General features: G+C 47.6%; 1 protein-coding gene across 4 annotated transcripts in view; it reads right to left on the reverse strand.

Annotated features, from left to right (window-relative positions):
- The window catches only part of INPP5A (inositol polyphosphate-5-phosphatase A), a 248,190-nt gene that overhangs the window by 161,029 nt on the left and 74,993 nt on the right, over positions 1 to 12,168 (reverse strand). For all 4 annotated transcript variants that reach the window (XM_042787472.1, XM_042787459.1, XM_042787468.1 and 1 more), the window contains exons 3-4: positions 11,937 to 12,037; positions 10,005 to 10,092 (exon numbers count right to left, since the gene is read on the reverse strand). In XM_042787472.1, coding sequence (XP_042643406.1) covers positions 10,005 to 10,092; positions 11,937 to 12,037 — 189 coding nt within the window. The remainder of the gene's footprint in view (positions 1 to 10,004; positions 10,093 to 11,936; positions 12,038 to 12,168) is intronic.

Consider the following 12,168-nt stretch of genomic DNA (forward strand, 5'->3'; position numbering starts at 1 on the left):
CTTTACTATTTGCATGCAACAAATGTATGTATCAAACTGAATTATGTTCACTCTTCGAGATAGGATTAAGAAGAATAAATTCTAAGTATCATGTACTATGAAAAAAGTTAAATAAAACTTGAGAACTGTCATGCAAAAAATCAGCCAGCAAACACTAAGCTGCAGAGGACTCCGAGTTAAAGCCTCAGGAATATCTCCGCAGTCACACTGAACTGACAAAAGCAGAGCTGTCGAATAAATGGAATGTGATTGAGAAGATTTACCGTTTTGAGGTACGCGTTGAGCCAACCAATAATTCTTTCCATAAATCTCCGGACAAATTACTTTAAGAACAGGCAGTAATTAAATATGCAACGAGGCCGAAGCAAACAAAAGCGCAACAGACTCCTGCACCGACAGGAGCGCAGCCCTCCTCCCCTCCAGCTCTGACCGCGCCAGGTGCCACCGCAGCGGGCAGCCGTGCCGCGGGGCGCGCCGCCAGGCCGTGAGCTGCCCACGCCGCCCCCGCCACGAAGGGAAACAAAGCCCCAACCGCTGCCAACCGGGGAAACCCCCGGGAAGCCACCAGGGTGCAGCGGGCCCAAGCGGGCCGGGCCGGTTGAGGCGGCTCAGGCTCACCACCACCACCTGTGCTAACCTCTCCCTCGCCGGCCTCAAAACCGCACAGGCCAGCGGGACCGTGCCGAGGGTCTTCAATTTCTAAAAGCAGGGGAATAGTTGGCTTCCCCTTGTACTCAGATACTACAGTCTGTAATTTCATTTCAAATACTTCAGCTGATTTTTAGATGTCCGGGTTTCTACAAAACCAGGTTATAATTACTTGTTACAAATAATCTCACAGTTCTTCTCAACACGTAGTCTGTTGCATGACTGCACTATGAAATTCTGCATATAAAATCCACAGCCCATAGAAAATGCAATTTCGTATAAACTGTATATCCACAGTTCATACAAACAGTGCAGTCATTCTACCTATATAGAAGCTGCTATATCACCAATTTCCTCAGCACTAGCACATTTGTAAAGAACAGAAATTGACCCAAGACTGCATTATTGGGCTACTGATCTGTGAAATTTCTCACTGTTTTGTAATTATTCCTCCTCCTCCTCAATTACATAGAAATGCCAGAAACAGGTGGAAGGTAAGCCATGAATTTCCTCACAGCAAGAACAACTCTACAGATGTCTCAGATTTGTTTCAAAAACGTATAGAAAAAAAGGCAAGTCAAAACCAGAGGAAGGTACTGCTGTGGCAACACCTTTCAGATCCCATTTCCCATCCAGAAGAGATTGGAAGCAATTACCTGACAGCCGACTTAGTTCCCCAAGAAATTAAGTGGGAGATTTCATTTCAGGTGGTTGTAAATACACGTCCATGTCACAAAATGACAATACTTATACAACCATTTTTTTTTTTCATGACTTTGTCAGAAGCAGTAGGATTAACTTGTACATCTACCAGCTCAACGTCATGAACTCATTTTTTTCAGTTAAAAAAAGATAAAGGCTAATGAAGAGGTCAAACTTTGTGCTGCAGGTTTCAGAAAGCTCCCAACCATGTATTTCATTAAGAACCCTCAAAAACCGGGAGGCTGCAATGGAAAGAGGTTCTGTATGCTGATGAACAGACGAGGAGGGAGGCTGCTGGAAAAGGCGCAGAGCAAGGGAGTCCGGCCGGGCACCCAAGCGCTGACAGACACTGCCACCGCCAGGCTCCACCTGCCTCCTGCACCGCTGCTGCTTCCGCACGCAGTTTAAATCCTTTTTGCCACTGCGCTTTTCCTACCACATCCAACTCGCCAGAAGGCACTTCTGCGCATGGCTATAGATTCGCGTCTGGCATTTTAGGGGTGTTCACAGGGAAGGCTAAGATAATTTTCAAATGGTTTTACTCCTCCTATTCTCACCTAAGAAGTGGAATTAGCAGAAAGTAAAAATGAAGTAAGTATCCGAGTAGCAAGCACCAACACAAAATGGAGTGCTCCACTCCACCGCGTCTCTGGAAGGCTCGCCACGCAGACACCTGCCCCGCGTTTCACGGGCCGGCCTCCCCGAGCGCCCCCTCGCAGCCCACCACTGTTACACTCCTTCCTACGTGCCCGCGTACCAAGAAAAAAATCCCAAAGAGCTTGCATAATAAGTTTTGTTTTAAAATTTGCTACTTTTTAAAAAAATGTTTATACTAACTCATTTCTGGGGAAAAAAAAAAAAAAAAAGAAAGAAAAAAAGAAGACAAGTCCATGAGGCAGAGGGAAACATTCGATTAGAAGTAATGTGTGGAGGCTGGGGATAGCTAAACTTTTCTAGGTTTTTTGTGTGTGTTTCTTAGAAAGGAGTCTGTGGACTTTTCTTTGTTCCAGAAGATCATTCCGTGGATGAACGTGACAGGGGTTAATTCCAGGACAGAGTCTTCCCGGTCAAGACCTTCCCCTGCAGAGCCCTGTCCCCATACATCCCTCCAGGCACAGCACCTCTGCCAGGCTCTGCTTCTGCCACCTGCTCAGACCAGAAATTAAGTGCTGTTTCCCTAGCTTGGCATATTTTTCAAAGATATTATTATAAAAACAAACTCAAGTACAAAACAAAATTCCACGGGAAGGAGAGGAGGGGAGAAAAGGAGAAGGCAGAAACAGGCTCATGTAATTAACAGAAGATTCAAACCAAGACTACAGTAAAGGATAAGCCTGGCAAGAAAATAGACTCCAAAATCTCCTGCTTGGCTGGGGGCCACACCGATACAAAGCGACACATTTCAGACTGTTATCAGCACCCCCGCTGCCCCGCGCGTCCTGCTCTGAGCCCTCCCTGAGCGCTGCACGCCTCAGCCGGGGCCGTGGCGAAGGACACGCGTGGTGCGTGTTTAAGCGTGCGCTCACCCCCAGGCAGGGCGTGTGTAAGCGTGTGCTCGTGGCCAGGGCACGGGGGGCCACCGGCCACCCCCAGAGGGGTCGGGGGGCCACCGGCCACCCCCAGAGGGGTCCAGTGCCGAGGGGCTGCGGGGCCAGGCGGGCCCAGCGCTGCCGAGTGCTGAGTGGTGCTTCAGCTCCACCTCCTGGGGAAAATCCGCCTTTCTGCAAAACCTGAAAATTCCCTAAAATTGTTAATGGAGAAACGGGCCGAGAACTAATCAGGCATGTGAATTCCCCCAATACTCAATTCAATTATGTCTCTCTTCCTAAATCATCTTTTTTATTTAACAAAACTCTAAATTGCCACAGCTAATAAGATCAGAAGAATCAGCGTACACCATTCATTTCTGGGAACAGGCCGATATTTTCTAAGACCCATTAATAACTATGACAGGATTTATGTACAAGATAAATTCAATTCAATTTCCTTTTTCAATTAATGGCCAATTATTCGAACTCATCTCAACCAAAAATATTACTCAAATATCATTAATCTAACAAAAATTAACTTCACTGTTCTCTCAGTAATGAGCAGATGTAATTTTAAGGTAAAGTAACACACTTGAATAAAGTCTTGTCTGCCTGTATTTTTAGGACCACTGCTCACCAGTGGAGCCCTTCAACTCACACCAGCAAGGGTTACTACTATTAAAGGTAATGACTTGAGCAAAGGTCCCTCCTAGATGCTACTGTAGGCCACCCAGTGCTTTATCTAGCTTAGTTTAAGAGCCATTTTACATCTAAAAAACTATCGGTACAGAGAGCATGAAGTCAAATAAAAACAATCAGGAAAAAAAAAAAAGGCGTAACCATTTTTTAGGAGTTATGGCAACGCATGTGCTCATTTACCCAATCCAAGACAAAATGTCTGTGTTACTGCAGAATTTGAGCATCTCACCTTTTTATAGTGCTTCTCCTCGCCCTACCTGCACTGTTCCCAGCTGAGGGGTGCAGCCCGTCCCCGGGTGCTGTGCAGCCCGGGACCCCCACGGCAGCTGCCTGTCCCCGCCGTGCCCCGGGGCCGGCGATGCCCCGCGTGGGTGTGGGGGGCCGGGAGCGGGGCTGGGGAGGGGGGTACCCCGAGTGCCAGCGCGCTGGGGCGGGCAGGCAGGCAGCCCGAGGAACACGCGGCCCCCCCCGCGCCACAGCCAGGGTCTGTGCCCCGTTACAGAGGAGGTGCAAGGGCAGCCCCCGAGGGTTTTACAGAGACCTGCTCCTCGGGAGACCCGCACCCCCCCCGACCCTGCCCGGGCGCCCTTCAGCGAGGCCTCTCAGCCTCTGGAACCCAGCCGCGGATTTGGCAGGGGGTGGGGGCACGACAGCCTGGCAGGAAAACGGACTCTGTCCTCCTGCATTCTCCATTAGTAATCTACCTTTGTCCATCTCCTGGGTGGCTATTTAAGGGACGTTTCATTTCAATAACTGTCTCACAAAACCTGAACTTTGGAAGTAGGCAGCTACATGAGCACAGCATCCTTTCTCCTTTCAATTTATTTGCATTAGCAGTGCAAAATAGTATTTGCAGTTTATGGTGCCAGTGTTGCTTAAACACATCTTCCTAATGTCCAAAATGCCAGTTTCAAAAAGTATCTCTTTTTTTTTTTTTTTTCTGATTTGAAAACAAGTCTGCTGTGTAATGAACTAACTGCAATGCAATACACCCTTACTAGGAGGACCAACCTGACACTTCAGCACAGCAGACGTATAGCCTAACAGCATTTTTTTTTCAGTGCAAGGTTATCTACCGGGCTGAACAAGCAGACAGGCAACTGAGGATTCTGTTTATTTTTAAAAAATAAATCTATACTGAGAAGTAAAGCAACTGACCCTACTGTACAGATGTTTATGCAAATGACCACACAACTCAACATGCTCCCTAAAAATCTGAGGCATGGGCTGGTGGCAAGCTTGCTCTCAGAGGTGTGCTTTGCCAGGAGTTCTCAGGATTTGACTTCCTGCAAAAAAATTCTCTCTCAACCTACTGAAACCACACATTCAACACAGCAAGTATGTTTTAAGCTGTGCAGAGGTTTCTTCTGCATTTTAACAATGAAGGGAAAAAAAAAAAAAAAAGAAAAAAAGCATTTGCTAAGCAGTATTAAAACCTTAATTGAATATTCTAGAAATCAATAAATACGGGTCACCAAACAAAACTAGCTTTGATCTAATTACAATAAAAAATGTCACTGATTATACTGACATGTTTCCATATAAAAATAATTGTGGATTTGATGAAAGCATCAACCATTTCTGGCTGCTATTCAGCTTCAGTATGAATGCTCTTATTCCAGAATAAAGGCACCTTAACCACAATTAAGATATTTGAGAAATATCAACAGGTAAAAGTTCATCAAATCCAACTACTTTTGAGTAAGTCTTCACACAGAAAAGCATCAAGATTTGTAATTTACCCCTTACATGAAATACACCAAGTACAGTAAAATTAACAGAGAACGTAACTACTGCAAAGACCTGCTTTATTAGGAGTGAAGTCCATTGTGTATACGCACAAATAAATAAAACAATTGTACTGAATTTCTCAGCTTCTCAGACTTTTACCTATGTCAGTCTTCTTCTGTCTTCTCTCTTCACTAATTCTGCATTTGCTGACAGAAACTAAGATCTACCTTCTACATTACATTTTATATGAAAAAAAAAAAAACATCATGGTTTTAAGCAGAGATTTACAGAAGGCTGAATTTTAAAAAGTATTGTCAAGCTATTTGACTATCTGAACATCTCTGTCTAGCACACCAGTCAGTTTGTCCACACTGGTTTGCTATCAGTATTTCCAGTCATAACTGGAACAGCATCAGAGCTGCCTGTTTAGTTAATCTCAAACTTCTGGGAAGCCATCATTACGCTCGCAAAGGTTGTCACCCACAAACCTCATTCATAACTGTTGGGAGCTCTTAACTCCGATGCTGTCATCTTCCCAGAGCTGATAAGCAATAGCTCTAATGTAGCAGCTTTCTGCCAAGAGATTAATCTTCAGATAATTTTTAAGTTTTATAAAACTGTGCATCTCTGAAGTGTTCTATGAATTGCTTCATCCATGTGCATGCGCGTACTGCCCCGCACTCCCCGTGAAACCTCTGCTGCTAGTAACACTTGGCCTTAACGAAAGCCTGAGGTTAAGACTCGCTGCCAAAATCTGGCTCTCCCTCTCAAGCCCTCCCTTAAATCTGCGAGCTGACCACCCCACTGGGGCCAGAGACCCGCGGGAGCTGCCAGAGGGCCAGCAGCATCTGACGCGTTCCCCCAGGCTGTACACGCGCTGCTCGTCCTAGGGGCTGGGGGGTTATTTTGTGTAGGTCGTCTAATAGGTTTTGAGTGGAACAAATCCCCACACAGCTTCATCCTATTGCCTACGGAAAAACAAAACCAGCCAACCGAACGACAGTTTTCTCCCTAGTCACGACACCTCCTCCTCTCTCCCCACAAATACCAAACCTAAAACCAGACTGTTTTATAACTGGGTTTGGTATACACGACCATAAGCTACAAATACTTGGTATTAACCTTTATGTCTGGGATGATGTGGAATGAACCATTTTGATCCTTACTACATAGTGAATTATTAGAGCTTTTAAAACCAAGTCTCTCCACGAGACACACCTTGTTATGACACTGGTTTTTTATTTATCAACACTCATGTGAAACAAGGTTGCCTTGAACTGGAAGAGAGAGGCTGCACACTGAAGGGCCTGGCTACTGGAAGTGCTCTCTGCGATCTCGCTGTCACTCCTAACACAGCCAAGCTGAGTAACTACAGGCAGCAAAATCTGATTTAGCTTTGCAGGAGCCAAGCCAAGGAAAGCCTTATAGAAGTGATGCCAAAGCTGCTAGAAAAGGGGACATGAGAGCAGCAGGGGTAAAGGTTAGCTGAACAGCAACTGCTTGGGTTTCTCCATTTCTAAAGAAACTAGCATTATACAACAATATAGGTGATAAATGTTTATAGACAGAGAGGTAATAATACAGTAACTACAAGGCTACCATCTGCTGCCAATTCTGTGCCTTAGAAGGGATGGAAAAAAGCCCACAGAAGTTAAAGAACTTTGCAATCAAACAGAACTAATGAGGAAATGGGGAGACACGTAACGTTGTGCGAGCCAAACCACACTGGAGATAAGACTAAAACTTTACCCTAAATGGACACATCACAGTGGTGAAATCCCTGTTCAGATAGTCACCCAGTGCATGAGTTATATGTACACAAAGACTGAAGAGATGAGCTGAAGAACTGCCAAGTTCAAATCACACGTGTAGAAAACTTTTCTATGAATCTGATTCATGACAGTAGTCTCAAGGGCTATGTATGAGGACTGTCGGCATTAAGCGCCAAAAAGTAGACTATAAGATGACAAAAGGTTAAGAAATTCAATATGAAGGTGCATCCGCTCTCCCCTCCAGGTTTTCTGGCTTTGGTGCCAAGCCACTACTATTAAAAACGTAACAAGGAAGGTATAAAATATTCCTCTAGCACACAGCATTTTCTCCCAATGATAGTAATATACAGTATAATTAAATAATCACTCATCTTTTGGGTTTTTTTCCCTTTTCCACACTGAACTGATTCAACTCTAAAAGGTTCTTACAGGTTGGAAAGAATGACCGACAGGAAAAAGCCATAAACATTATTCTATGAGTCACCTTCTTTTCATCACACTTTAAAAAATTCTAATGCAAGAACTGGATGCCAGAATACCCATGCTGCCTTCACTATATCTGTATACAGAGACAAAATCACCTTCTTACACTCCTCCACCAGCTGTGCTTTCAAGGTTCGCTTTCCTTCCCAAGCTACAGCACTGCAACGGGAGCTCGTTTCTGGTTCATCCAACACAACCTTTAAATCCTTCCGAGAACTGCTCCTGCCCAGACAGGGCGTCCCCTCTCTGCTCAAGACACCAACACACAACGGTACCACACTCACTATTTCCCCATAACTTTGCTATTTGCCGATTCTACCGGCAGTGCTTTCACACTCACTGCCAGGTTACCAATACAGACAAGAAGCCTGTATCGGAAAAGATCTGAAGGCTCCCTCTGTGACGATGTCCTTTTGAGACCGATGGAGCCGTTTCCCAGCCTTTCAGCACGGCTTTACTGGTACCTGCAGTGCTATTTACAGCCTGGCATGTGGGGCTACGTCAAGCACCTTTACAAACCTGGTTTATATCTCTACAGTTACTAGTTCAACAGAGAGTAATTTAAACAAATAATAAAAGCACGTGTTTGGTTAGACCATTTTCCATGGAAAATAATACTGGTACAAGCAGTGGGGTTTTCTTCCCTTTTATTGACTGAATATGTTGACAGAATTTCTTTTTCCAGGAAGGCCTAGCTTTAGCAAATACAGGATGAGAAGAAAAATATATGCAAAGTAATATTTATGACAGGAAAGGGAGAATAATAAAGGTGGTTGGGGAATACTGCAACAAAACATAGTGCCTAGAAAATAATGCTAGTACGTGAAACAAAAAATCACGCTATTTTTTGAACTCTGCAAAATACAGAGTTTTTCAGAGACATAGACAGCACATGCTCTGCATCTAGGATTGCTGTCAACCTCTTTAAGGGCCTTTTTATCCACCATAGTGTCACCAAAAATAGATGTATCTCATGTTAAATAAAATAACTTCAATACTATAAAGTACTGTGACCATCTTTATAAAAAAAGTTACAGATATTTAGTTATAGGTTTTATTAGTCTTCTATACTGTGTTTCCCAAATTAAGATCACAGATGATTACCCGCTCTTCCCATAATCACAGAAAGGTCTAGGTCCGAAGGGACCTCTGGAGATGATCCGACCCAACATCCTGCTGGAAGCAGATGAGGTTGTGCAGAGCCCCTGGTAGCTTTTCTCACCGTACCAGGAGGTGCCTGGTGCAGGTCCACCACAGCCCTGCGACGGGACCCCTGCGGGGTCTTCCAGAGTGAGCGGGTTTATCTGGGCGCAGCTCTGGCCACGCAGCGACTCTAAACCACGCAGTTCTGTCCTACTAGCCCTTCACCTGCTGGCGCTTTCTGAACTTCTTCAGTATACAGTTTCAAGATTCCTGATGCAAGATTTGTCCCACTGTGGCTCAGTAAAGCTGACAATCTTGGTTTTCTCCTCTTTGATGAAAAAGAAAAGAGAATCCTGATATCTCCCCTCCAGTTCCACCTTACCTGGCTCCTAGACAGTCCTTAAAAAATGAATAAAAACTTTTCCAGGTTCTTATTCCAGTAGTTTATACGCCACCAAGCCGGGATGCGTGTGTGTGTGTGTGTTGGGGGGGTGGTTTTCCCTTGTTTGAACTGTGCGTCCCAGTTGCTGGGGGCAGCACCCGCCCGCGTGCTGGGAGCTGAGGCACCGGGCAGCCCAGCAAGAGGGCACCCGGAGCCACCGTGGCCACTGAGCAGTGTGCTGGGGGAAAAGCAAGCTGCTCTCCTGGAGAGGGGGGAGACGTCACTGCTTCGCCCCTGGAGAGCTGTCCTTTCTTCAATCTATCAGTAGTCGCCTCAGTAAACAGCAGAGCAGCTCGCGCGCTCTGCAGTCCTGGCAATGACGGTACGGTTGCTTCTGCCCTCTGAAAGGCAAGCCCGCAGCACACCTTTACATTTACCTAAACATCACTCGCACACTGGTGGAAACTGGTGCTCTGGCTCTTCGCACGCTCCCACGGGCGCGCGAGCCTGAGTCAGCCCTGGGCACTGGTGACAGGAGGCAAACGCTCGCCAAGCCCTGTCGCCAGATAATCACACTCCAGAGCTGGCACCACCTCAGACTGCCAGGCAGCAACACGTTTTCTTGAATGGAAAGCGATTCCGATCCACCAAGAACATTAGTTGTTAGAGGGGAAAAAAAACACTTAGACAAAAGAAAAGACTTTCCGTGCATTCTGATATTCTACCAATTTTTAAGGGGATGGACTTCTGTGAAAGCAGCATTTACATGTCCCACAAAGTAAACACTTTTAGTAAAGATGTAATCATCATGATGGGAACAACTCACATGCCCACAGCAATCAAAAAAACCCCAAACAGTTTAACAGAAGAAATTCACCATCTGCTGAATGAAACTTGTGAAATAAAGAAGTTTACCGTAAAGTGTTCCTGTGATTTATAGTTCTCATCCAGGTAAACTCGAGCTCTGTTGTAGTCTTTCATCGCATCGCTTGATAACAGTTCTCTAAAAGAGAAAGAAGAGATTAAAAATATAAGGGGAGGTGCAAACATACTGCACGGCTTTAGCGCTGCTCTGTCTGTAACACCCCCAGCGCCACCCGAAGGAATCCCAGGCTTCCATCCCATTTCAGGGAGGAACATTTTCCGGGGCCACAGCCGCAGCGCTGGAGCCCACGACGCCCCTCGCTCACCGCCTCCCTGGCGCAGCTGCGCGGGTTTCGAGACCACAAAACTCCACAAAACGGGGGCGGCTCGCGCCGAAGGCCCCGCGCCCCCCCCCCGCGGGGCCCGTCCCCCGCGCGCCTCCCGCCGGCAGAGGGCGCTGCCGCACCGCCGCGGGGCGGGGCCGCGCTGAGGGCAGAGCGGCGCCGTCCCGCCTCCAGCGCCGTGCGCGCCTCACGGCCTGCGCCCGCAGGTGGGAGTAACTTCGTTTCTTCCTCCAGCTCCGGGCAGCGGGTGCGCTGACGGTTCTGGCAGGATTCCTCCCGACAAAACCGACACGTTAACTCTCTTCACTGCCCACCCGGGACTTACACGGCAAGCTTCTGTAAATCAGTTGTGCTTCGCCGCGCTCGGACCGTCACCTTCGGCCCCGCTCCCCTCACCGGCCACTGAACACACGGCCGCTGCTGGGAGGCCGGGCGCCATCCGCCACCGCCTCGAAGCACAGCCCCAGGCTGGCCAAGGTCAGAGCTTGCTCGCCACGTACAAAATTGTTTGACTACCAGACAAGAAGCTTCATCTCACAGGTGACGCAAAAGGGAGATACCTATTCCATACCTTGCAGGATTACCTTGCCAGGATTTGGCCAGAGGAGACTTTTATTAATTTTCCTGATTTCTTAAGAAACACAAAGCATAAATATTTGCCTTCTCGCTTCCTTCTGCAAGGCCACGGGACATGCTGAACTTGAAAAAGATTTCAAAGCTTATATACTTGGACATACCTAATGACTTCTGCTTAGAATTCTGCACCACATTCTATATGACAACCCCAGTTACTCACTATACTGGGTTTGCGTGGCCGTGCTTTGGTAGCCGGGGGGGCTACAGGGGCGGCTCTGCCCGAAGCTGCCCCCCGGTCCCGCAGAGCCAGGGCCGGTCGGCTCCAAGCCGGCCCCGCCGCCGGCCAAGGCCGAGCCCAGCCGCGGCGCTGGCAGCGCCTCTGGGATAACGCATTTAGGAAGAGGAGGAAAAAACCTGCCCAGCCGCAGCAGCCAGAAGGGAGGAGTGAGAACAGGTGGAGGAAACAGCTCTGCAGCCGCCACGGGCAGTGAAGGAGCCGGGGGAGGAGGTGCTCCAGGTGCCGCAGCAGAGGCTCCCCGGCAGCCCGTGAGGAAGACCGCGGTGAGGCAGGCTGTCCCCTGCACTCGCAGGGGTCTGCTGTGGAGCAGATGCCCACCTGCAGCCCGGGGAGGACCCCGCGCCGGAGCAGGGGAGGAGGGTGAGGAGTGCTCCCTGGGGAGGAAGGACCAGCCGAGACAACGGGCCATGGACTGACTGCAGCCCCCGTCCCCTGCCCTCTTGCACGGCGCTGGGGAAGGAGCTAGAGAAATTGGGAGCAAAGCTGAGCCCAGGAAGAAGGGAGGGGTGGGAGGAAGGTGTTCGTGAGATTTTGGTTTTATTTCTCATTACCCTACTCTGATTTGAGTGGTAATAAATTAAACTGATCTCCCCAAGTCGAGGCTGTTTTGCCTGTGACAGTAATCGGCGAGTGATCTCCCTGTCCTTATCTCGACCCACGAGCCTTTTGTTGTATTTTCTCTCCCCTGTCCCACGGAGGAGGGGAGTGAGAGAGCGGCTTTGGGGGGCACCCGACGTCCAGCCAGGTTTGACCCACCACACTTACTTAACAAACTTGTCCACGTGAGACATGGAAGCTTCGTAGTTTTTTCCTCCAAATTCTTGACAGTGTAAAGCCATGAAGTGGGGCTTGTGTGCATGTACAACCTGAAATAAACAGATAAATAAATATCAACAGAGTTGCATCCACAGCTATTGTCATACAACATAAGTGACACTAATCCAGATGTATTATTTCTGAAAAGAAGACTATCAGCTGTTATCTGAGAACTGGCAGA

Source organism: Tyto alba, unplaced genomic scaffold, assembly GCF_018691265.1.
Source record: "Tyto alba isolate M040663 unplaced genomic scaffold, T.alba_DEE_v4.0 Super-Scaffold_1, whole genome shotgun sequence".
Classification (NCBI taxonomy): Eukaryota; Metazoa; Chordata; class Aves; order Strigiformes; family Tytonidae; genus Tyto; species Tyto alba.